The sequence below is a fragment of the Uloborus diversus genome, unplaced genomic scaffold, assembly GCF_026930045.1.
Source record: "Uloborus diversus isolate 005 unplaced genomic scaffold, Udiv.v.3.1 scaffold_16, whole genome shotgun sequence".
NCBI classification, from domain to species: Eukaryota; Metazoa; Arthropoda; class Arachnida; order Araneae; family Uloboridae; genus Uloborus; species Uloborus diversus.
In genome coordinates, this window is record NW_026558307.1 from 605,282 (window position 1) to 631,509 (window position 26,228).

At 32.8% G+C, this 26,228-nt stretch overlaps 1 protein-coding gene across 1 annotated transcript in view; it reads right to left on the reverse strand.

Moving 5' to 3' along the window:
• Positions 1-9,596: 9,596 nt before the first annotated feature.
• LOC129233084 (uncharacterized) overlaps positions 9,597-26,228 on the reverse strand; it is a 28,317-nt gene continuing 11,685 nt past the window's right edge. The window contains exons 9-13 of the mRNA XM_054867149.1: positions 23,896-23,988; positions 20,328-20,480; positions 16,744-16,797; positions 15,131-15,181; positions 9,597-9,997 (exon numbers count right to left, since the gene is read on the reverse strand). Coding sequence (XP_054723124.1) covers positions 9,597-9,997; positions 15,131-15,181; positions 16,744-16,797; positions 20,328-20,480; positions 23,896-23,988 — 752 coding nt within the window. The remainder of the gene's footprint in view (positions 9,998-15,130; positions 15,182-16,743; positions 16,798-20,327; positions 20,481-23,895; positions 23,989-26,228) is intronic.

The window sequence follows — 26,228 nt, forward strand, 5'->3', positions numbered from 1 at the left end:
TTTCATATGAAAATAATAAACCACCCAACATCAATTGGTAACATACCACATCCCATTTCATCAGAATGGTCTCCACAATCATTGTCGGAGTCACATCTAAAGGACAGTGGTATACATCGCTCACTACCACAGCTGAATTCACGAGGTCCGCACGTTGTCTCTGTTAAAAAATTAAAGTTCAATTACTGAACAATATTTTTTGAAATACATTGCAAACTTTTGAACATTACATTTAAATGCAAATTGTTTTATAAAAATTAAGTGATTTTATTTTACGCATTTCTATGGAGTAAATTCTTAATGTCATGGAGCAACAAATCAATGTAGCTTGAAAATTTATTTTGCAGTCGATCAGGATAGCATATTTTGTAAAATTTTATGCTATTTCTAATACTTATGAGTATACTGATTTGATAAGTTTACTAACATGAATTAATACTTCCAATTATCTAAGACAAAGCCCAAAACTCAAAAACAACAATCAGTAGCATGGCGATCAGGAGCTTCCACCAACAATCACCAGCCAGGAAAAGGTTAAAACAGAAGGGAAGAGAGGCTAAAAGGAAGATGTCCATATGCTTACTCTAAATGACACACAGCTAATAGAATCATGTTGTGGGAAAAAAAAAAAAAAATTCTAAAAATTTGCCAGATCCAGGCATTTTCTAAAAGATTTATATTTTCCTAAATGTTTTTATTGAAAAATAAATAAATAAATAAATAAAAAAACAGGTCAAAATTTTGTAACACTTGAAAATTAGACAAAATATCTTTCACTAAGTGGATAAGTAGCTCAGAGGGCAACTGAAACTTTTCAAGGTACATGTGAAAGATAATAAATCTAAGGTACTTACTGCTCCAGTTAACTTTGTGGTCTGATTAGTATTAATAATAACAGGTTTTTAGTAATGACTAACAATTCATCACATTGATTGAACAATTATTTCTACTTATGATATAATTCATTCCAAACTAGGTAATGTATTGATTTTTGCTAAGTTTTATTGAAATAATATTGTTTCCACAATATTTATTGTACCAGCAGAAGAAAACCAAGACATGCAACTTCAGAAGCTCATAGTGGCAAAAAAGAATTTTTTTTTTCTACAACAGTTGCAATAGTAGCATCAAAAATAAGGCCTAACCAAAAAGGGGGGGGGGATATATTTAAATGAATAGGTAAATAAACAAATTTTAAAATGCATAGACCATTTCTCTTCTACTTCAACAAATAAAGTACTTAACAATCACACTTACTTGTGCAATTTTGCATTTCATCAGAATTATCCAGGCAATCATAGTCTCCATCACAAACCCATGTCTTAGGTATGCACCTTTGATTGTCACAGGTGAAATCCCAAGAATTAGGACAGGCTTGAACAGGTGGTTCAGCATGTGGATCTAACTGACAGGTTCGATTATCACTGGCAAGACGCTCACCGTATGGACAACCACATTTGACAGCGAGATCCGGTCCTTGGCTGTTGTTGGATGGAACAGGGAAGCAAAACTTTTGGCAATAGCCATTGTTATTCCGGCAAGGATGACGATCTGCAAGTGCAAATTATTAATTGGTTAGAACTGATTAATTAATCAATTCAGCATGAACAAAAATCCTGAAATAGTACTTAATTACAATATAACTACATTCTGTCACAATTTAAACAAATCTCCTTTAAAAAAAAACATTTAAAAAATGTTAAGGTATAGAAGCATAAAAAATAGTCTCTAGCAAACAAATTCATTTCATCTCACAAGCATTCCTTTTATTTTAATAGGAATTTTCTGAAAAGCTCTTTTTTAATTACATTCAAAAGTAGAATACTAAAACGTACTGTCAAAGTACAGAAAGTACTTTTTACAGTCAAAGTACAAAAAACTTACTGTCAAGTTTTCTACAAAAGTAGAAAACTTGAAACTTACTGTCAATTTTTTGATTATCTCGGCTAAATACTTTTATTCCATACAGCCTGCTGCCTTCTTCAACACTTGCAACAATTATTTCTAGAGCGCCGCTCTCTTTATCCATTCTGAGAATTGCATCAGGCCTCCAGTCAGTCACATATAAAAATTCTGTAAAGAATGAAGAAAAATAAAATAAAAAAAATTTTTTTTTAGTATTTTGTGTTCATTACATTTCAGAGCATTCCCAAAAATCAAACTTAAATCATTTTTACAATATGAAACTATACAATGTTATTTACATATTTGATGCACTTCGAAAAGTAAATATTGAAACAAACACATTAAACTAATCAAAGGAACTTTGATTCTTGATTTAACAACTTTCAATAAACTACAAAAAATTGTCTTAAGTAGAATGTGTATTTAAATTTGGATGCCTCTAAAACTACAGTGGAGCATCCTGAACCTTGAAAAGCTGTCTTTAAATAGAGAGTCATTAAATAGAGCGTCGTTAAACAGAGAACTAACTGCATTTCTGAACGTCAAAAGTTGAGTATGAAAAATTTGGATCAGATACCATAATGGCATAACATGAAACCTGTCACTGAAGCAATGGTACAAATTAAAAAAAGAAGAAAAAGGCAGAAATTTGTCCTACTTTTAAATTTTATGTAAAGTAAAAGGCATGACAAAAAACTATTTGCAAATTTTCTTACCATTGTGAATCACGAGAGAAAATGGATGTTTAATTCGAGGAGAGCTGATTGTTTGAACATCAGTCCCATCCAGATTAGCATGTTGGATGTGATCAAGAAGTGCATCACACCAGTAAAGCCGGTCTTTTTGGTAGTCGATGGCTAAACCATTCGGCCAGCCGAGCAAGACGCCTCGGAAAACCATGAGATTTGATCCATCTAAGTAGGCCCTGCTGATGTTGGCTGGTCTGTCCCATTCAGAATAAAACACATATCTAAAAATAGGAAGAAAAAAGGATAATGGAATTGATGTATCCATACCTTCTAAAAATACAGAAGACAATCACTGCATTTGTTTACATTTAAGTAACAAATATATAGAAAGTTAAAAAATTGATAAATATATAAACATGACACTAACTTTAAAAGAAAAAGAAGAAAGATATTAAAATATTTTTAAGAAAATAAATTACTTGGTGAAAATTACTAAATAATTGAAGGTATTTTCTACTATTACAATTTCAATTCTTTAAATTAATTTAATTTTAACTTACAAACACTTTGCTTTTATTGCAATTACAAAGAACATTTCTTGAACTGTGCCGATTATTTAGTTTTAGGTTACACAAACAAAAAGGGGAGTCGAAAAATTGTAGCAAACAAATAAAAAGACAACCAACAACATACATTAAACAAGGGTCTTTTTGCAATGCAGATCTAGTTAGCATTTAAATCTGCTTCAAGTTTTAATAAATTATATAATCCTGGTTTTTCTATGCCTTGGTATATCACTGAAGTCATCATGTCTTTGTAAGATATGGTGGCATATTGAATATATTTCATAGCAATCTAAGAATTATATTTAAAAACCTTTTCTTCTTTCATATGAGAAATCTATGTAGTTTTATCACAATGCAATCATTTTATTTTATATTCCAAGCTCATTATGTTACAAGAAAACTAACACTACCTTTACAAAAATAAAATGTCCTACTTTCTTTAGGCTATACTTACATTTCAGTAGTGTATTTAGATGCAATTTATTGAAATGTTCTATGTTCAGTTTTACACTATGTCAGTTTAATAAAATTAGTGCAAATATTAATGTACTGTCTATTTGTATTTCACCGTAATGTTGTCGTTAAAATTACATTTGGTTTTGAAAATTTTAAATTTCCCACGATTTGTTGTAACACAGGTACACAACATGTTTCTCAATTTCAAACTTATAAAAAGTTTCTACTGTAGTTCCTATCTTTTTCTAGTTTTAAAAACAGAGCTGTTCAAAATTCACTTTCTATCTTCTTTTTATTTTGCAACCTCTCTCCTCCTCCCCAAAAAAATCTGACTTTAAATACTTTAATCTTATGATTAAATAATTAAAAATATATGACAACATGTATAAACGTAGAAATAAAATCAATTTAAAGGAAATATTTTATATATTTTTTTCTTTAATTACACAAAAAAAAAAGGTTTCCAAACTGTAGGGAAAGGTGGCGTGTTCGACAAATCATTCACTAATAAAGTGGAATTTTTCCAGATGCAGTAAGATTCCCAAAAATTTAAATCTTATGTGGAACCATGGATAAATTTGGTGGAAGAAAAATCGAAATTATGATTGCAGGACCAACAATGTTGGGCGATGGAGGAATGTTTAAAATCCTGTTTTCTGACACAATTTTCATGTTCTTTGTATTTAATACAGAAATTGAGAGCACATCTAGTCTGTCCTATGTATACCTATCCACACTGACAGGAAATACTATAAATCCCCCACCTGTCAAATTCCTGAACAGGGTTTAAAATAAATTAAAAATTTTTTCTTTTTTTTTTGTCCTATGATAATTTTCCTAGGTACTGGAAGTTGTTGGTATTAATAACATTTAAAGTTCCTTTTCTGCTGTCAATGTAATACAAATTTTTTGACACCCAGTTCAAGGCCAAGCCTTCAACACCTTCATTCTGTGATGCCAACACATTGGTTTGACCTACATTCAACAAAAAATAAATATAAAAATGAATTTTAAGGACATGAAGTGAGAGAAAAAAAAGAGGTTTCTTGATTTTGTTTGTTATTTATTGTTAGCAGTATATCATTTAATTTTTGCAAAATAACAAAAACGTTTTATTTTAATTCAAAAAAATTTTCAAACAAAATCAGCAGCATTTATTTTATACGAATAAATTTTATAAGAATTTATAAAGCAGTGAATGTGTAATGCAAAAATAACAATCATTAAATTTAGAGTTATTGAGGAAAATTTATTTTAGAAACATTTGAAAATCAATAAACACCTTTAAATTAATCAATTCTTATTTTATTTATTTATTTATTTTCTGCTAAAAAAATTTTTTTTGACTGTACAATATAGTGTTTCATTAATGCTTATTAAATTAAGGGCTAATGCTAATTTGAAAAGCTTTATCAGGTTATAAACATTCCATTTTCAGTCTTAATTATATTATAATCAAAGCTTGACCACGAAAAGAAGGCGGTTGATCTTGAAGCAAAACTATCATTTGTAATAGGTTGTTTGTTATCATTTTGGAATAGATAGGATTAGTGAGACCATGCCTCTTACTATTTGGTGCTTTCTGGCAGATTCTACCTATTCCTACCTAAAAAACTAAAGAGTCCTAGTAGTCAAAACAATACAACACTTAAAAGCAAGAAATCTAAAATTGTAACTGACAGCTCCAACAATACAAAAAATGTAAACAGGATATGAAGTAAGATTTTTTCATGCTTACCAGTTCCATCAACTTTGATTCGATAAATGACATCCAAGATGACATCAGAATAATAAATTAAACCTTGTTCGGCATCATAGTCAAGACCCACAAATCTGGCACTTTTGCTGACTATAGGAATCATAGCATCAGTGAAACCATTAGATACTGGATTCAGTGTAACACCTCTGACAAATTTTTGTTGAGCATATAATAAAAACTCCTCAACTCCTGAAAGCAAAAATTTTACAAAATTGTTAATTACTTTGCATTGATACATTATTATCATTATTATGTTAAAAATTGTATAATATATCTTCATCTGCAACTGAGAAAAATAACCATTGACCTTGAGTAAAAGAAAATGATTTTGTTTGAGATACAGAATATACATATTCCAGGGGGAAATACGATTTCGAGTATCTTTTATAAATATTAATCACATAATTCAGATAAAACTATTGGAATATCGAAAAGTAGAAAATATATTTCCTATACCTATTATTGTATAAGAAATGCAGTGTTATTTCTTGCAAATAGAAGCAAAGAAAATATATAAAATATCTTTGAAACTAAACAAAATACCAAAATGTCATTTTTATACGTTATTTGTTGTTAAATAATCTTGCTTAGCAAATACTAACAGAAAGGCAGATTATCAGACAAATTGAAAAGTTGAATCATAATAGAGACGCATTCATAAATATCAAATTAATTACTAAGCTATTGCAGCATAACAAATTATGAAACTGAAAATTGTGTTTTACAACACAATGTAAAAAAAAAAATAAATAAATTAGATTCACAGAATTGTATAAAGTTAAACATACTTAAAAAGTTATAAGCATGGGTGCAAGTTTGGTGATGTGTTCAAGACGGAAAACATTTTCAGCTCCCCCCCCCCCCCCGCCCGCATGCAGGCTTAAGGAAAAATTTATGTGTATTAATGTTGTAGATTTTAACAATGCCAGTTTTGGAATCTGTGTTTGATTTAAATTTTAAGCCTTTAAATTGTAATATTTAAGCGTTTTGACATCATAATTCCAAAAAATCTAAAATCCGGCAATGAGTGGAGGGGGGGTCTGGGGGGGACTCCTCAGAAATTTTTTGAAATTGAAGTTCAAAAAACGCCATGGTATGCCATTTCTGTAAAGTTTTGGGAAAGGAGGGGTTCAGGGACTCTTTCATCAATTATTTCAAACTGTTAGTTCCAAAATAACAATATTGAGCAGCCTTCAAAAATATTAGAGAAAGGGGAGACGGTGCTCTGGGCCCTCCCAGAAACCAAAGTTTTAAAAATGAAATTGTACTCCATCTTTCATAACGTTTATACACTTTTTGAATGCACTATGGAAGGGATGGAGTTCAGGAACCCTCCTCCAGTCTTCAAACATATTTCGAAATTGAAGTTCCAGAAACGCAATTTTAGACGATGTTGGATAATGTTAGGGGTAAAAGCGTTGGCAGCGCCGCACCATTAGTTTTTGCCGATCGTAAACATTTTTATTGTAGCAATAAAATCGCTTAGGACATAAGGTAGTTATTTTGCAACATAAATCAGTTCTGATCTGAATGTCTACATAAAGTAAAGCCAACAAACCAGAAATGAAGGAAAGGTGGGGGGGAAGGGTATGGCCGACTAATGATATTCCCCCACTCAGTCTTTATTTGAAAAAGAATTCTTTCATAAGATAGCAGGTGGTAAAATCAGCAATAAAAAATCCCTTCAGTGAAGTTGATATATTTTTTAAACAAGGTATCCTTTCCAATATTCATTAATTAAAAAAAGAAATAGGGGAATTGAATCCTAACCCCAGGCAGGGTTCCCGAATCACATCCCTCTTCAGGCACTCAAATATAGCCTAAAGTAGCGCTTTAAATTTTCAGCATCAAAACATTTTCGGAAGAGAACTCCCGAAACCCTTCCTCTGAGTTCACCACAAATGTCCTAAATTTCAATTTTTAAGGCTTCAGTTTCTAAATTGTTTTGTAGGAATAGTACCCCTCTTACCTATAAACATGACTTATGACAGCCTAAAAGTTGTAATACTTTAATTTTGGAAACTTTTTGAAAGAACCTTCCTACACCCTTCCCCCTTAAATCATCCAAAGATAGCCCAAAACAGAGTTCTTAAAATTTTAGAAACGGAAATATTTCGGGCTCGGCGACGGAATACCCCCCCCCCCTCCTCCTCTCATTGTGTTTAATAAAGGCAATGTAAGTTTGTGTTTGAGAATTATTTTTCTATTGAAAGAGCAACTCCCCAAAATTTTAAGACTTCAATTTCGAAAATGTTTCGAGAAAGACCCCCCCCCCCTCTGAATTCCCTAACTCTTAACTCACTCAAAAATAGCCAAAATAGTCTTTCAATACTTCAGCATGGTGAAATTTTCGGGGGAGAGAGCACCCGAACTCTTTCCCCTAAGTTCACTAAATTTGACTTAAATCTGCGGTTCCCCCTTTTCATCACCGAAGTTTTAAGAATTTAAGTTCCAAAATTTATTCAGAGAAAGCCTTCGAATTCCCCCTTATTAAGGCTTCCAAAGATGACCTAAAGCTGAATTCTGAACAAGGGCACCCAAACAGGGGGCAAGTGGGGGCTCAAATCCCCCCCCCCTTTAAAATTAGAACTTTCTTGCTTTTAGTACTTTTTTCTTTGTAAAACTGAAAAACATTTCTTCTCCAGCCTATAATGAATAGGTTATTAAAAATATCAAATTTTAATAACGGGGAAAATATCCTGCTAAACCATGGGTAAAATATCTGAGAAGCCCTTTAAATTTTGCATATGGGCGCCCATGGTTCTGAATACTTCAGCTTTGAATAATTTTCGGGGAAGGGGGACCCCGAACCTCAAGACGGTCTAAAGTTGCACTTTTAAGACTCCACTTTCAGAATTTCGCCTAAAGAGAGCCTCCCCCCCCCCCTCTTGACATTACTAAAGACAACCTGAAAGTTTTATGGTTTCAATTACAAACACTTTTCGGGAGAGGGTCCCAAATTCCCTTTCTCTTAGGTCCATTTAAGTATAGTCTCAAAGAGTTTATAACACATCAGCCACAAAATTTTCATGTTATAACACCAAAACCATCTCTCATAAATTCACCAAAAATTGCTTAAATTAGTATTTTTAATACTCCAGTTTTCTATTTTTTTTAAACCTTCCCCTTCCCACTTTTACATCATTAAAGACAGCCTAAACATTTGACTTTTAAATTTTTAAGAGTTTGCGGAGGAGAAATCTTGAAGCACTCCTAGCTTCAAAAATGGTTTTCAATTCAGTTTTTCAATATTTTATACTGCAGCCCTTGAGTAGCCCCCCCCCCTCTTAGATTGTCCAAGATATAAACGTTTTAAGACCTCAAATATCGTGGGTTAATTTGCGAACTTACCCTCTTTGCACGAGCAGGATTTTTCGCAAACTCGTGCTGCCGTTATTTTTCTCGTTTACTTTCTCTCCCCCCCCCCCATTTCCATTCTAGCGAATGTTGTATTGAATGACATTGGAATTTTGTAATTCCTCAAGTCTATTGTTAAAACTGCAGGAACGGTTGCCCATCGATGTTTCAAACCAGCTTGAAATTTCACCCCTATTCTTTCTAAAATTCCCTTTTCATGCCCTCTGTTGTGGTGTAAACATTTCATCTCATCAGCAATCACTTTAAATCAATGATTCAGACTCAACTTGAAGACATTTTAAGAGCGTAGATAATTTTCACTTAGGCGTGTAAAGTTTGCAAAAAAAAAAAAAACTGCTAATGAAAAAAAAAAACGAAAGGATAATCAAAAATAGCAAGAGAAAAGGCTAAAATTTCAATTGGAGACGATTATTTCGAAAAATCAGGCAGAATAGCGAGCAACTCCACGGTCTGCAATGCAGTGAGTTAGAAATAACAGAGTTTACCACTTAAAAAAAAGTCAAACGGCGAGAGTCTAAAAAGCCACTCCTCCAAAAGCACGTTGCAAAACAAAACAAGCCCGTGGCGGAAAATCGAGAGAATGTCTATGTATTTTTTTAAAGTACGAAATTGGAATCCTTAGTTGCAATAGCGTGCTAAAGTATCCGTATGCTACCGTTAGCGCGTGTGCCAACATTTTTTGATCCGGGTCGATCCGGAAAGCCCATCCCCCCCGTCCGGACCGAATGTCCCCACAATCAGACCAAATGAACCCCCTTTCCCCCGTCCGGACCAAATGCTGGAAGAGTCACCGGATCGATCGAAGGGATCCCCCGTGAGGCGGGGCGAACGTCACTCACCTGCTCAGCGGCGGCGGTAGGTGGCAGCCCGCTGTCGCGGACGCCTGCTTGGGGGCGCCAGGCGACGGGGGCGAGGCAGCGAATTGGTCGGCGCCTCGTACCGCTCGACCGGGTGCACCGCTCGCCGGGGAGGCAAGCAGGGCGCCGGCGGCAATACAATGCGGCGCCGCCGCTTCGCTGCCACGTCCCCATCACTCGCCGCAACAGGACGACTCGCGGCAGGCGGGGGGATGACGTCCGAGGGGCGTGCGTTCTCCTGGGCGGTGAAGTCTATGTCGACGGCATCCATGTTGATGTCCTCCTGTGGCTCCAAGGAGGAGGTGGAGGAGGATGAGGAAGAGGGCCGCCGTCCGCGGTGTGCCGTCTGGGGGATTGCTGATGAGGAGGGGGCATCCAGGGCATCACCTGTGGGAGAGAAAGAAAATCATCAGAAATTCAGTTTCCACGACAGCTGAGCTGTCAGGCTGGGGGGGGGGGGGGAATTTGGTGGTCACTGGTGTTATTTTTAACTCAAATTATTGAGCAATCACGATTGCTTATTGTTCTCACTTGACTGTTTTGGTGCCCATCATTTTATTTTCCCACCGCCTCCCGCCGCACCATCACCGTCGACCGGCTCCTCCCGATGCTGCTCCTCTTGCGAAAGCCGTCTCCGGGTTGCCTCCATTTTCTACACACAAGCGCATACATACACAACCAGACTTAGATAAAATGAAAAGCTTTCTGCGAACACAAATCCTAACTGGAAAATTTTCTGCAAATAACTATTTTGCCTTATTCACGCTTTTATACAAAAATATAAAAAGGGGGGGGACTGTATTTTTATTTATTTATTTATTTATTTTAAAATAGCATATAGTTTATGCTTACTTTTCACTAACTGAAGAAAACTGCTTAAACTATTATTTTTTGCTCAATATCAATCACATGATCATTACTTTCATTTTTACAGTGAAAAAGTTCATGTAGATCTGATAAAACATGAGCTACCTGCTTTTTACTTGAAAATTATATGAAGATATTTGATTTTGTACACAAATCAACAAAACTACTTATTTGTTTGAAATTAAGTATTTCTGCAAAAATAAATACTGTTTTTTCTGCATGTTATCTGTTAAAAAAGTTTTAAATTAGTGCTCCCCCCCTCTTTCTACGCCAACACATTTGAACTCAATTTACAGCGGGAGTGATCGTTCCGTAGTCTGTAAAGTTGTTTATTTTATGTACTTGAATTTTCCCCTTACGCGATCCAGGCTGTGTAAAATAAAAAACTATACAGTCATAGTAGGAGCGGTCTCGACTTGATTTGCAACTGTTGACTCCTTTGTCTTTTAAGTAATTAGCGTACTATAATCGCGATTTCAAGAATAAGTAATAATTTTTTAGATTAATTTTGCATAAGATTTAGAAAAAACAGAAATAAAATGTGAGGTTTAAAAAAAAAAAATCATTTTTTTTTTTAAATTAACGTTAGTAGTGAAAAATAAATTTCTGCAGAGCCAAAAATTTTCTGCGAACGCCGTTCGCCGTGTTCGTCTATATTATGCAAGACTGTACACAACTACACACACACGTATACACACATACACACACATACACACAGACAATTACACATAAACACACACATACACATACAGACAACTACCCACCCACTCATGCCTGCACACATACACACATAAAAACATACACACATACATGCATACATACAGACACCTACACATACACACAAAAACATACACACAACTACCAACACACTCATGCCTGCACACAGACACAAACACACATGCCTACACACACATACACATACCCCTACACACAACACACATACCCCCCCACACACACAAACACACACACGCCTACATACACACACTCGTGATTGCGAAAAACATAATTTGAATTCAACATGTCAAAATTCAAATTATTACATTTCCCTTGATTTCAGTTCTAAAAATACGACACCAGTATAAATGGATAGTCTAATGCCGGAGTGAACCATCGTTCGTAAAGTTTGTCAGTGAGATTAATGTAGAAAAATACACATAAAACACATTTGTATTTTTTAATTTAATTCCGTCTACAATTCATTTATTTTGTATGTGTAAATGTGTGTATGCAACTGGCAACCAAACTTTTCTAATAAAATAAGTTAAAAAATAAATAAAAATTTAAAAACATAAAATACAAAAGTGGAGCTAAAAAATAAGAAAGGAAAAGAGGGTTGAGGAAAATTTAAGCAGGGGGCTGATTTTACGCTATTGAACTTGCAGGGGGGGGGGGCGTTACCCCTGTGAGTTGCTATTTAAATGAAAGGTGGTGGTAGTTTTAAAGCTAATAGGAATATCTTTCCATATTAATTATTTCTGAAGTGATTGGGTAGTAATTAATACAGGGTTCATACACACTTTTTAAAACAAAAGTAAGGCCTTATAAGGACTTGTATAGACCAAAACATAAGGATCTCTGAATAAAATTCAGTAAATTGGTGCACATATTGTTAAATTCAATCTATTAGACGATAATGAACAATATAGAACATAAAAGATACAATAAAAATAACAAAAATCCCTAAAAATGTGACATAATAAAATCAAAGGGGGGAAAAAATCAAAAACTAGCAATCAGATTAAATATCCCTAATTCTGAACATTTTTCCTTTAATTATACATCCAAGGAATTTATTTCTTTTCTTTTTGAGTTAGTGTTTTCCATAGTTCACGTGATTCAATGAGCAAGTTAATGTCCTTTGATTTTTGAGCCTCATCTGCCAAACGATTTGCTTTTGCATCGGTTTCCTTTACGTCTTTTTGGAGAAACATTTTCTTCCTTTTTAAAAACTTACTTCCTCCTCTAAAATCTTTTATTATTTTGTTTTAATCTTTTCCTTTGATTTTTCATTTTCTAAATACTGGGTGTATTTTGCCTTGACGGATGTATCGCCTTCCTCATTTCTTTGGTCATTTGTACGTCATTAACTGGGACAGACAATTTAATAAATTCATCAAGGATGCACCGAGAAATTCAGGTTTTAACAGCGATTGATCTGCTATTGCAGTTCAGTTTTCGTATCAGCTTTTTTTTAAACAGACCCATCGTATCAGATTTGGTAGTTGTGGATTCCTAGGGGGGGCAATGGGGGTCACATTGCCCCCCCCCCCCTTCATTCAGCAAGAGTTCCCTGAACGTGGTTCGGGGTTAATAAAATAGAGCACTTGCAACCACTTGACATTCCACCAGCAACTGCAATCTTGCCCTGCAGCTCCGGAGATCGACTCTGAGGGGAAATTAAGTTCGTTAAAATACCGCTGCTTGTCCTCCACAGTTTGGGTGATAACGTGAGTCGAAAGTGCTACGTTAGAAAAACGAGAATCTGATATTTTTTAAATAATGCAGGGTAAAAACAAGGATTTGGGGCATTAAAAGAAGGACTTTTAAGCACTTCTAAGGCAAAATATAAAAGTAAGGACTTATAAAGATGCGTATGAACCCTGTACTAAAAAGGTTTTTTTTTTTTTTTTTTTGATGTGGCCCGTCATACAAGTGCTTGCTTACACTTTCAGGCGCAGGTCGGCACACAAGTTGCCATCGTTCAAATTGTATGAAACTTTTTTTTCGCAATTGCTTCGACATAAGAGGAAAAATATCGGAGGGTTTTTGACTTGAAAAATCGACTTTCATTTTTTTTATGGGGCACCCTAGTGTGCATGCTTTTGATTTACCATCATGACCTTTTGCACAAATCGGGAGCCCTAAATCAAAATTGTTTCATACAGGAGGGGGGGGGGTCCTTAAAGCTTCATTGTTGCTACGTATTTCTGTGGAACCTAAACCGATCGAGATTCTCCAAAAATATTTTATACATTTTCTAAAAGGCATAGAAAGAGTAAAGATACAAAATTTTATAAAAATACAAACATAGGTGTCAAACTACATTTTTTTGGTTAATTTTACATGGCATGAAGGAGCAATTAAAATAATGTTAATAAATAAATAAATGACTAAAATAATAAATAAAATGAGTCGAGTTACGGTAGCGTATAACAAAACACTTCAAAAGCTTCGGAATAATTAAAATATTTTCAGGATGCAAAAGGATTGAACAAGACACGCAATTTCCGACAATGGACGTGTTCCAATGTTGTCATGTTTCAAAAATAATGGAGGAAATAGCAGTGGATGAAGATCGATTCGGAAAAATAATGATAAGTGGGAACTAAAAACTCTAGAAAAATCAGAATCTTTTCAGATTTAGAATATGAAATTTCTGCAGAAACTTCCGATCTGCTACAAATATCTTCCAACCCAAGATCGAATTTTGCACAAATTCCGCAGATTTCTCAAAGTTTAAAGCAAATCTAAAGTTCCTGCAAACGGCTTATCAAATTCAACATTTTTCCTGAGCTACCTGCCAAATTATCGTAATTTCCAAGAATTTTAGATTTAATTCTAATTTAAAGAAGCAATCTGCAGAATTTGTGCAAACTTCTGTCTGAAGTTGGAAGATATTTGCAAAAAACCTGCAGTTTTTCTGCAGATATTTCACAGAAATCTACAGAAAACTTCAGAGTTTTCCTCTCACATTTGAACAGAATTGTTCTGCAGCTCAGGCATCTGTTCTGCGATGATTCAGTAGCATTCTGCTTTGGGACTGAGACTGTATGTCAAGCACATATTTTTAGCATTTGATTTAATTCTAATATCTAAAAACGAAATTCAGCAATAGTTTGTTTGAATCGGAATCTTTCCGTAACTGAGAACTAGGAATGCATTCCACAGATTGAAGACACTCCCATAGGTCCTTTTGTTCCGAACTGAGCTGAACATTAGAAATTTGTCTGTCGATGAAAATATTTCCGACAAATATTCCATCTTTTATTTATTTCGGAAAAATTCTGCTGAATAAGTGCAAAAGCTGAGAAAAGGGACAGTGACCTACAGGGTTCGCCGATATATATATATATATCACGATATATATTCAATGATATATATCATGATATATATCCAATATTTATTATTTTGAAAATATCATGATATTTTCGATATTTATTTTTCCAACTATGGTATTTGCAATATCGATTTTATATAAATCATAGTAATATTGTTAATTCATTATTAAATATAATCAAAAATGTATGTACTGTATTTTTATGATGTATTTCTGTATCATTAATATAACAAAGTAATGTGATATTTCTTTTTAATTTTATATTCATAAAATTATGAGAAAGGTAACAATTTTAACTCATATTTAAAGTGCCTATTTAAACATTAATAGTTGGTAGAAAAAAAATGCCTTATGGCTGTCTACCAACTAGGTTTACTTCCGAATCATATAAATGTAAAAGTAGTACATATTGCAATAATAATTAAGGAGTGATTTGAGGTTGTATTTACTATTTTGAAGACTTTAGTTTGTGCTGAATGAATATATTGGATGAATATCAAAATGTCCTATGCACATCAAAATATCTGATATTTTCGAAAATATCATGATATTTTCGAACCCTGACTATACATTTAAGAAAATAAATATTTACATACGTGCAAGGATCTTAACCTCTTCAGTACGCTGCTTCTTTTGTGGAGCTGGACCTGAAAGCAGAAAAAAGAAAATAAGAATTATAAGTCGCAAACAGGTAGAGAAATCAAGCAACTTATATTGGCAAATAAAGAGTTGAAAGCTTTGCCATGTCAAAACATACGCTCCGGTCCAAAATAGGTTATCTCAAAACCCTGCCTGCCGACATTGAAAACCTCGCAATGCATTGCTTAAAAAATTGCTAGCATGTTTAAATAGATATATTTTTGATGAACTTAAAAACATTATAAATGAACTGTCCTTTAAAGTATTTACTGCAAAAGGCGTGTGACTGAAAATTACACTTTTTGAAGAATGCCCCCAATAGCGAAAGTATAGAGGTAATGTAGTTTTACTTACATAAATAATAAACATATTTATGTACTATTAAAAACAACTGATTAGAAAAGTTTTTATCAGTAATAATTTAAAAAACAAATAATCCTTCTTGAAATTGTGATTGCAGTACTGTAATTACTTCAAGACAAAGAGTAAAGGCAAGGAAACTAAGGCATTAATAACACCTTCCTCTATGCGTGTAGGGTTGTTTGTTTTATGTAGCATGGAGGAAAACACAAGGAAATACATTTTAAAAAAAAACCTAACAGACACAGAAGCATTCTTAGGAAGTTCATCCTGTGGTTAATAAGTTAATATTCAATATTTTTATGTTGAGGAAAAAAGATAATGTCACAAATATGTGACAGTATATTCACACCTCATTAATTTTATGTTTTTTTAACTAATAAAAACTGGTAACAGATAAAAATTTTAAATCCCCCCCCATCCCAAAAAATTTTCATTTCCATGTCCACCAGTAGAGAATTTCGTTCTGCGTGAATGAAGGCTTAGCTGTATTTAAAACCCTGATTTTAAAAAACGTTATAATTTTAATTCTATGTAACATGAAAGTTCCAAACACATTCTTTCAGATGCAGAAAAAACTTTATTTCGGTATTAGTTTTCACCACAAAAATAGAAAAAACTTTTGAGATTTTAAATAAATATCTTTTTTAATTAATGTCATCCGAAGACACAACATAGCTAAGAAGACTCTTCATCAACTCTCTTTTCAAACAAAATTTTTTTTTTCCAAAATCTGTCCATTCATTTAGGAGGTGGAGGGACACAGACAGATAAACCAGAGAAACACTTTTAACACGAAAACGCTCAGCAGGAAAAATCTGTTAACGCGAAGTCACACAAAGGTCTGGACAGTATAAACTGTGTAATATAATACATATCTTTTAACACGAAATTCTTTAAACATGAAATATTATTTCAGTGCCTTAAGCTTCGTGTCTAACGTTTTGCACTGCACACCTCCAACTTATACCCCCCTTGCTTTGTGTGCCAGCGTTAAAAATGGGTAGGAAATTCAGGTTCTTAATTTTGCAAAAAAAAAAAAATCTTCATTTAATCATATTTAATTTTGGTTATTTTTTCAAAATTCCCAGATATTTCCCTGATTTATCCCGGATAAATAAAGCTCCTTGACATTTCCCTGAATTCCCCAATGTGTCACCACCCTGTACTATGTGCTATACATTTTTTAAAAAATTAGCTATTTACATACCTGTGTACCAAAGCAACCTCTTCAAACTGCGGGGCAGCTTTTCCAAAACGGGAGCTAAAAGCAGATAAAAGAAAATCAACATCATAAGGCACAAGCAGGCACAGTTGTTCAGAAATTAAGCAACGTATATTGGCAAATTAGAAATTAGAGCTTTGACCACGTCAAAATACAAGCTCCCGTCCAATATAGGTTATCGCAAAACCATACCTGAAGACACGTGAACTTTGAAAATTTCACAATTTATGCTGTGGCTGTACCAACACTCAACAAACCATTACAATATTTTCAAACCTTAACCAGCAATTACTCTACTTCTATCAGCAAAAAAAGAAAGAGAATCCAGGGTTCATACTCAATTTGGATAAAAAAAATTCCATGACTTTTTCAAGACTTTTTCAGGACTTCATAAAATTTTCCATGACCATGTTACATGAAGAGAATAGTACTATTTAATGTAAAACTGGACAATTTCCGGAAACGGGCATTAGAAAAATTGTTACGCGAGTGCCACTACCTCATTAGAGCATTTACTTGTGACTGAAAAAATATCAGTGCACACTGGAAACTAATAAATTATTCTTATTTCCTTTATCATACAAAGTCAAGCAAAATAAAAATATAGAGAATGCAATACATTGATGTTTAAATGTCTAACAAATATTTAATAAATAGGGCCGAATAGCAATGCATGGGATAAAAATTGAGCGAGTCATTACTAAGTTTCCAATAATAAATTTAATTCAGAATACCTTTTTCCTTTGGTGTCAATAGTGCTTTGAATCATCCATGTAACTTGACAGTATATGCGTTCATTAAAATAAAGCCACGTTTTTCAGTAAATTCCTTTTTCTAAACCAGATATTTCAGTTGGCCACGAGTATCAGTTTTGCGAGCTGTATGTAGGGCACAACTGTTTTAGAGTATTAGAATTCCCTATTTCTATGTTCTATTGCCTGACTAAAGTCTTCATTTTCTGAAGCCTCCAAGATATTAAGATAAACTCTGGTAAATTTAAGACTGAATTTTTTACAAGTAGTTGAAACTAACTCGGATGTAATTGAATTACACTTTTTGAGGGGGCGTGGCAAAATCAAGAATGTGCAAGTCCACTACTACAGAATACAAAACATAAGAAGTGCTGAAAATAATGGTGAAATCAAAATAAGGGACGCCCCAGTAGTAAAATCACATTACAAAATGAGGCGAGCGGCTGTTACAGAAGCAGATGAAATTGGATTCCAAAACTCAAGATTTGTTTTTGAGTTCGTTCAATTTATATGCAATATTACTAAATCACTCAATATTTCTAGCTCTCTTTTAGCTAGTATTACTTTTTTACTACCCAAGACATTTTTCCATGACTTAAAATAAATTCCCATGACTTATAATGAAAATATTAATTTTCCATGACTTTTCCAGGTCTGAAATTTCTTTATTTTTTCCGTGACTTTCCAGGATTTCTATGACCCATACGAACCCTGGAATCCAAGGAAAAGCAACAGTGTTGATTTACAATAGAAAAATCAAAGGATTACAATTAGCAATTCGTTTTAAAAAGACAGGTTGTGCATTAGTAAAAACATTGTTAATATTTTTCTCAAAGGTGCACTATTGATATAAAACATATTCTTTTGGGAGAACCAACCCACTAGCTTGTTGTACTTTTTATTTTGCAAATTAATACTTTCTGCTTTTGCTGAAACGACTGACTGGAAATTAAGCTTTCTTAAGTTGCTGTCTTAATAGCTTTCAAAAATTCTTTAAAAAACTGTTCATAAGTTTAAAAGAAAAAAAATTATACTTCATTTCTATTATTTATTTATGTGCTTTTTTAGTTATAAGAAATTTTATTTATGATTGTACTAATCTTATAATATTAAGTATATTGTATTTCCTGAGCAATGTTTAACATTTAATTCGGCACTTTTAATATGAATTAAAATTGTTACATTTCTAATAATTTTATGAATATAAAATACGAGTAAAAATGGAACATATATTATGTTACTTTGTTATATTGATGATGTATGATACATCATAAAAACTTAGTACATCACTTTTTTGGTTATTTTTAATAATAAATGAACAACATTACTATGATTAATATACTTTTTATACCATAGTTAAAAAAAATAATTAAAAATATCAAAATATCATGATATTTTCAAAATTAAATATTATCTACTGATATATATCCTGATATACAGGGTGTTCTGTTTTAACCTGCAAGACCTTTATTTTCGTAGTCATAGATGCATACTTCCAATTGCAAAAATGTTCAAAATCAGATGCAGAGTTAAGATATTGAAAATTTCAAGCAAAAACAGAAATGAGTCAGAAAATACAAAATTTAACTTTTTATAGGGGCGCTAGGTCCCCTGACTTGTATTTAGAGAAAAAATCTCTATTGAAAACTATTATTTGGGAAAAATCGGAATCTTTTCAGATCAGGATCATTATGAGGCCTGAAAGGTTCAAAAAAAAAATGGAAAAGCTTTAAACGCCTACAGAAAAGGTAGGAAAAATCTCATCTCTGTGGCAACAAAAGGGTTCCTTGCAATCCCTGTTTTCCATTATGTTGTCATTGATTGGCGGATGCACAGGATTGGGTTCAGCTACTCTTGCGGTCAAAATGGGCGACATCCGAAAGTTTGCATTTTTCGAGAATTTCGAGAGCAGATCATATCACAAGAAAGATCGGTTTGGCACAGAAAAGTCAAATTGTCAAGGCCCGTAAAGAGTCGGCTCCATCTAGTGGGGCCCATGCATCGAGCTACCCTACGTTCATCTACACAAATGTCATTTAGCGAACATCAAAGAAAAAAGGACAATTGAGGAGGTGCCGTGCAAAAGCAAACAGGTCCACTTCAAAAAACTCTCCGGAAAACAAGACTATAATTTATTTAATGTTGAACTTGGCACCAACAAAAAGTTGTTGAATATTGTTCAGTTTCAACTTGAACCTAGTTATGTATGGGACGTTTTCCAAGGTAAATTTAGCACACATTTTGTGAATAACTTTGCTATGACAAAATAAAAAAAACCACATAGTTTATATTATCTAATAATTATTGTACTAATTACTTCAATTAATCGTACAGCTTACAGTTAAACTCAAATAAAAATTATAACATATCTAGAATAAGTTTCCTGTTCCGGAAAAAACTTTACTTATGTGAGAAAAATATTTTTAAACAAAATTTGAACAATGTGACATCTATTTACCTTTTGTTACAATTACTGATATCATGATTTAACTCAACCCTGATATATATATATACATGGAAAATAAATTAAGCATAAAAAATAAACATCAAAACAAAAACCAGAGTACATTCACATGTTAATGAAAACAAAGAGTTATAGCTTGCCCACGAAAAGGAGGATGACCTTGAAGCAAAAACATTCGTATCATTTGTAATAGGTTTTTTGATAAAATTTTGGAATAGATAGGATTAGAGAGACCATAACGCTTACTATTCGATACTTTCTGCCAGCTTCTACCTATTACAAATGGTACAAATGATGTCTTGCTTCAAGGTCATCCGCCATCTATCTGCGGTCAAGCTTTAGTCGCAACTTACCAGGTTCAGGCTCCTGCCTTTCGTGTTCCCGCCTGTTTCTAAGTTTTTCCTCCCGCCTTTCTTTCCTTTCTTGTTCCCTTTTTTCTCGTCTTTCTCGACGTTCTTCTTCGTGCCTTTCTTGCTCTTCGAGCTGAGCCCGAAGAGCATCCCTCTCTGCATTCAGTTCTGCGAGAACTGTCGAGAAGAAAGAAAGTTTTCAGACCCCGGAAAACGTACATAATATTTTTCACATATTCAGGTCAAGTTACATCCACTTATGCACAGGGAGCATGCTTGTACGCAGGGTTCGAAAATATCATGATATTTTCCAAAATATCCGATATTTTCAATCAGCACAAATTTAAGTCTTTAAAATAGTAAATGCATCCAAAAATCACTATTTAATTATTATTACAATATTTAGACTTAAAATTAAGGTTTCTTTCATTATTTAAATTCCATATTTCATTTTACATTTCTATCAATTTTAATGGAGTTCATTTAGCATTAGCTGTTTTACTCCTTTTTCTTCTAATAGCTGCTTTTACACAGTTATATGATTCAAAAATAAAAGACATGCATCTGTCACTGCATAGTCATAAGACATTTTCTTTTTTCTGACCAAGGACCCAGTACATAACTTTTGGTTATTTTTAATAATAAATGAACAACATTAGTATGATTAATATAATGTTTACATTGAAAATACCATAGTTGAAAAAATAAATATTGAAAATATCAAAATATCATATTTTCAAAATAAATATCTGATATATATTGTGATATATATCATGATATATATCGACTGATATATATTTGCGAACCCTCATACGTATCGTAACTTTTGTTTTTGAATTGTGATACACAAGTCATTCCTGATCAACCTTTAAGACCTTCCTTTTCGCTACTCTTCGGCCCAAAACGCTTACTTCCAACTACAAAAATGCTCGAAATGAGGTGCAGACTTAGGATATTTAAAGCTTGACGTAAAAATAAAAATGGGTCAAAAAATGCAAAATTTAACTTTTTATACGGGCCCTAAGACCCCTAACTTATATTTAGGGAAATTATCTCCATTGAAAGATATTACTAACACTAAGAACTTTACATTTGTGCAACCAAAACTTGAGGAGATATTGAAAGTTTCAAGGGGCCATACAGAAGATGAGATTGGTAGTTATCGCCCTTTCAGAAGAATGTCAGGTTGTCCAAGTAAAAAGAAACAAAGTACTATTCAAATTTTTCATTGCTATTCAAAAATAAATGCATATTTTATTTTATGCCATGATACTCAAAAACTCTCCTTACCGGAAAAGTAAGCAATTGCAATTCTGATTTATACACACTGTGACTTGAGGCTGTGAATATCTAATACTCTTTACTAGTCACAACGCTCTTTTTTTTCCTACCGTAAAATAGGATTTTACAGTACTGATGATAAAGCGTTATTAACAAGCCATTTTTAACCACCAGGCAGTTGTTGCAGAAGAGTGATGTCATAACCAGCTGATCTTATTTTGCAATAAGTTTTGTTTCTGCATGCATAGCTGCCAACTTGAAAAATCTTGCAAGGTACGTGGTGGCTCCATTTCTATTGATTTTTTTTTTTTTTTTTTTGACAATTATAAAGCAAGGTAGTAAAATTTAAAAATTTATAATATTTTCAAGCCCTCACCTTTACTTGATTTGTGCTTTTTTTAGCAAAAAATAAATTTAAAGAAATATAAATTAATTTATTTACTTATTTTTAAACTTTGAAAAGTTGAGACTTTGCAGCTTTCAAAAATTGTCTATCAAAACCTTGTTCAAAACAAGTTTTTCTGTAAGCTCTTACAGATTAAAAATGTCTTCCATGGCTGTTATCCGATAAAGAAGTGTGCAGTTCTCCCACAAATCACACAAAATCTTACAAATTTGCCATAAGACCGTACAAAACGTTCGAAAATTTTACAATGTAGGGCTAAATAGTACTAGTTGGCAGCAGGGCTGGCAAGCTTTTGGACACTACGGTAAAAACAACGGTAAAATCCTGGTTTTGACCATCCTGTCTAAAACCCTTGTGTCCAGAACTGTCTGAAAGTGTCCAAAGCTATATTTTATGGAAATATTGTATTTTAAGAGTAAACATTAAAAACAGAATAAAATGTATCAAAGTACTGTTTTATATTAAACATTTATTTAATGAGAACATTCAACTTATTTATGCAGCTGATTTTAATTTATTTACATAGAAGTTGAATTCTTGATTAAAATTTTAACTTGTATGCAACTTGCATGAGTTTAATTTATTTTTTATTCTTTGATAATAGTAGCAGGGATGGCAAGGTTTTTACCATCCTGTTCAAAACTCTCGTGTTCGAAAGTGTCCAAAACTATTTTTTGAGAAACTATATTTTGTGAGAAAATATCGAAAACAGAACAAATCGGTCAATTTTTTTTTATATATTTATTCAATGTGAACATTCAAGTATAAATCATATTATGTAATTAATTTATGTGGCTGATGTTAATTCGTTACATAAAAATGAAATCCTTCATTACAAATTTAAATTTGCATGCACGAGTTTTTTTTTTTCCATTAACTAAATTTTTCGACGTTTATGCATGTGTGCAAAAGAAAGTGTTCAAAACACAGTGCAATAATTGACTTATTGCAATAAATTACAATTTTTTTTTTAGTTACAGAATGTAATAAATTTTTTTTAAAAAAATCAAAAAAAGAATAGCACAAGTTTTATAATGTTAGTGTTTATCATCAATTTCTTTTTCTTTAATCACGAGAAAATTATCGAAAAAGTTTTGGAGCATTTGTCATGGTGGCAACAAAATCCTGGAAAAAAATTCTCCGATTTTCCCTGATTTTACAATCGTGGCAAGCAGTAGATTTTAGTTTGAAAAATATGAGGGAAAACAAGATTTTTAAATCAGAAAACTGTAAGATTAACATTAAAATACCTGAACCTAAGCTTTTTCAATTCAATTTTGTCCAGTTTAACACTTAACTTGCGATATTTGAAAACGCGCACTCAAAATGGTTAGAGAATTTCAATTAAACACTTCCGAATTGAGGTTCAGCAAAAGGTTATAAACTCATTTTATTTACAAGCCTTCTAACAAAACTTAATAATCGGAAATTAATAAAAAAAAAAACTCCAAATACAGATGAAAAAATATTGAGATCAGGTATATGAAACAAAATATCAAAATAGTACTAAAAATGACAGACACTACCATCAGAACTTTCGAGTGCGGCGAAAAAAAAAAGTGTTCCGTATCAAAATGTAAAGAAACATCAGGGAGGAAAACTTCAGAGGTTTGGCGGTCAAAAATTATATTTTCCCCTGATATTTTAAGAAAACTTAAAATACCCTGATAATTCCCTGATTTTCTCCAAAAATTAAAATTTCCCTGAGAATTTCCAGGTTGTGTTACCAGCCTGCCTGTTCTATGCATTAAAATGAATGAATGATTCAGGACTATGAAAAAGACACAAATAAGAGACGTATAAACGAGGTTTAATGCATCAGTTGATCCAAAAAGAAAGGAAGATGAAGCATTTAGCCTTTGAGAGAGAGAGAGATCAACTTACCTTGGTCGTTGGAGGCTATGCCTCGCTGGAGCTGTTTCAGTTCAGCCCTGATTGCCTCCAGTTTGCTCCTGGGTAGGAGCGTTTCCTCCTCCACTGAAAGTCAAAAGGAAAGGATTCAAAACATTTCCAAACAACCACCAAATAGGGTGGTGTCAGATCTACACACAGTAGATCTGAACGCGAAAAATCCAAAGCACCTAAAGTCTGAATGGAGTCCCATGCAGTTTTAATCCTTTAAACGCCGCTCTATGATTCAGACATAAAAGAAGTCACCTCATAAAACTAAGATTAATAGACATCCATTTAAACAATTAAAAGTCCAAATGGAGTCCCATGCAGTTTTAATCCCTTAAACGCCGCCGCCGCTCTATGATTCAGACATAAAAAAGAAGTTACCTCATAAAAAATAAGATCCCTTTAAACAATTAAAGAAATTTTCCACAATTTTTTTTCCTCGTATTTTGGAAGCTTTTTTTTACTATGGCAATTAATGGATTACGCTTTATGGTGCTATAACTTTGTATTTATGCAAAAAATAGTTGATACAATTTATGCTATTAGTTACATCTACATGAATCTCAAATGGTAAATAGTTAAAGATAAATATAAACAGGAAAAAATTAGGATAGTTATTAATCATTCATAAGTAATTATACGAAATTGCTAATACCTAAATAAAAATTACCATCCAAATTTACAATTGGTTCAGTACAAACGAGACCTATATAGGGCCAGAAATAATAGTTAAAAAACAAATTACATAAAACGTTCTTTTCTCCTTCAAATACATTTATTTTTTGGTAACCTCAATTTCTGAAGCAAGAACAAAAAAAAATCATGCTAACATTTTTAAGTATGAAATAATTTTTTTTTTTTTCCCAAGCTACTGGGAGAAAAATTGATAACATATTGCATTCCCAGCTAGGTACTTGAAAAGTCATAAACATCTCAATTTTGTAAGATTTTATACTTTATTTTGTAATTTTGAAGAAGAGGAGTGTACTGGCAATTAAGGAAACTGTTTACGTTTCGAGAAAAAAAACATTGTTGCCAATTTCGTAATCCGATGCAAGGAAGCATGGCTAATCAAAATGAATGCTGCTGCGTGATCAACCAAGGGTCAGGTCAGAAGAAGTGTAGGCCCTTTTAAGGACCCTTCACAAAATTCTGATTGGTTAAAAAGGACCCTTTACAAAATTCTGATTAACCAAAGGGACCCTTCACAAAATTCTGATTAACCAAAGGGACCCTTCGCAAATTCTGATTAACCAAAAGGACCCCTCACAAAATTTCGATTGACCAAATCGGACTTTTCATGAACTAAATCGTTAATGAGTACGCAACATTTTGAAATTTCACAAAACGATTTGATTTTTCACAAAAAAAAAATTTTTTAATTCACAATTTATCAAGAGTGTAACAGTAGCTTGATTAATGCTGTGTGTTATTTTTTTCTAGTTGCATGGGTAGGGTGTTTTTAAATTTAAATTGTTTACCTTGAAATTAAAAAAAAAAATCAAGTGGATTAGACCACCAAATTCAACTTCGTCGCTTGAAGAGAAGCTTGAAACTGCTTCGACTTTTACGTTGAAGGCAAAGATTGGGTATTTTTAGTAGTAAGTTACCACCCCTAAACCAGTGCTAAGGCCCCTAGAACTACATACAATATACCAGACAGACCGGTTATTAAATCCTGAGACTGCAGTTTCCTTCTTATTAGAGCTTCCATGTCACGAATAGCCAGAGTTCGCCGATATATATCCGATATTTATTTTGAAAATATCACAATACTTTCCATATTTATTCTTTCTACGGTATTTTCAATATAAAAATTATATCAATCATAGTGATATTGTTTGTTTATTATGAAAATTAGCCAAAAAGCTATGTACTTTCTTTTTGTGATGTAAATTAATACACCATTAATATAACAAAGTTATGTAATGTTTCTCTTTTATTTTATCTTTATAAAACTATTAGTAATGTAACAACTTTGAATTTGATTCATATTAAAAGTGCCTCATTAAATATTAAACGTCGGTCAGAATAAAAGAAAATGTTTTATGGCTGCATCATGTATATTTTTTATTTCTGAATCATATGACTCTGTAAAAAGTACTTAACGTAAGAAAAATGAGTAAAACAGCTAATGCTAAATTTAACTCCTTTAAAATTGATACAAATGTAAAATGAAGTATATTAGATATAAATAATGAAAGAAACCTCAATTTTAAGTCTGCAAATTGTAATAATAATATAAGAAAATAAAGTGTGATTTGAGGATGCATTTACTACTTTGAAAGACTTTAGTTTGTGCTGATTGAAAATATCGG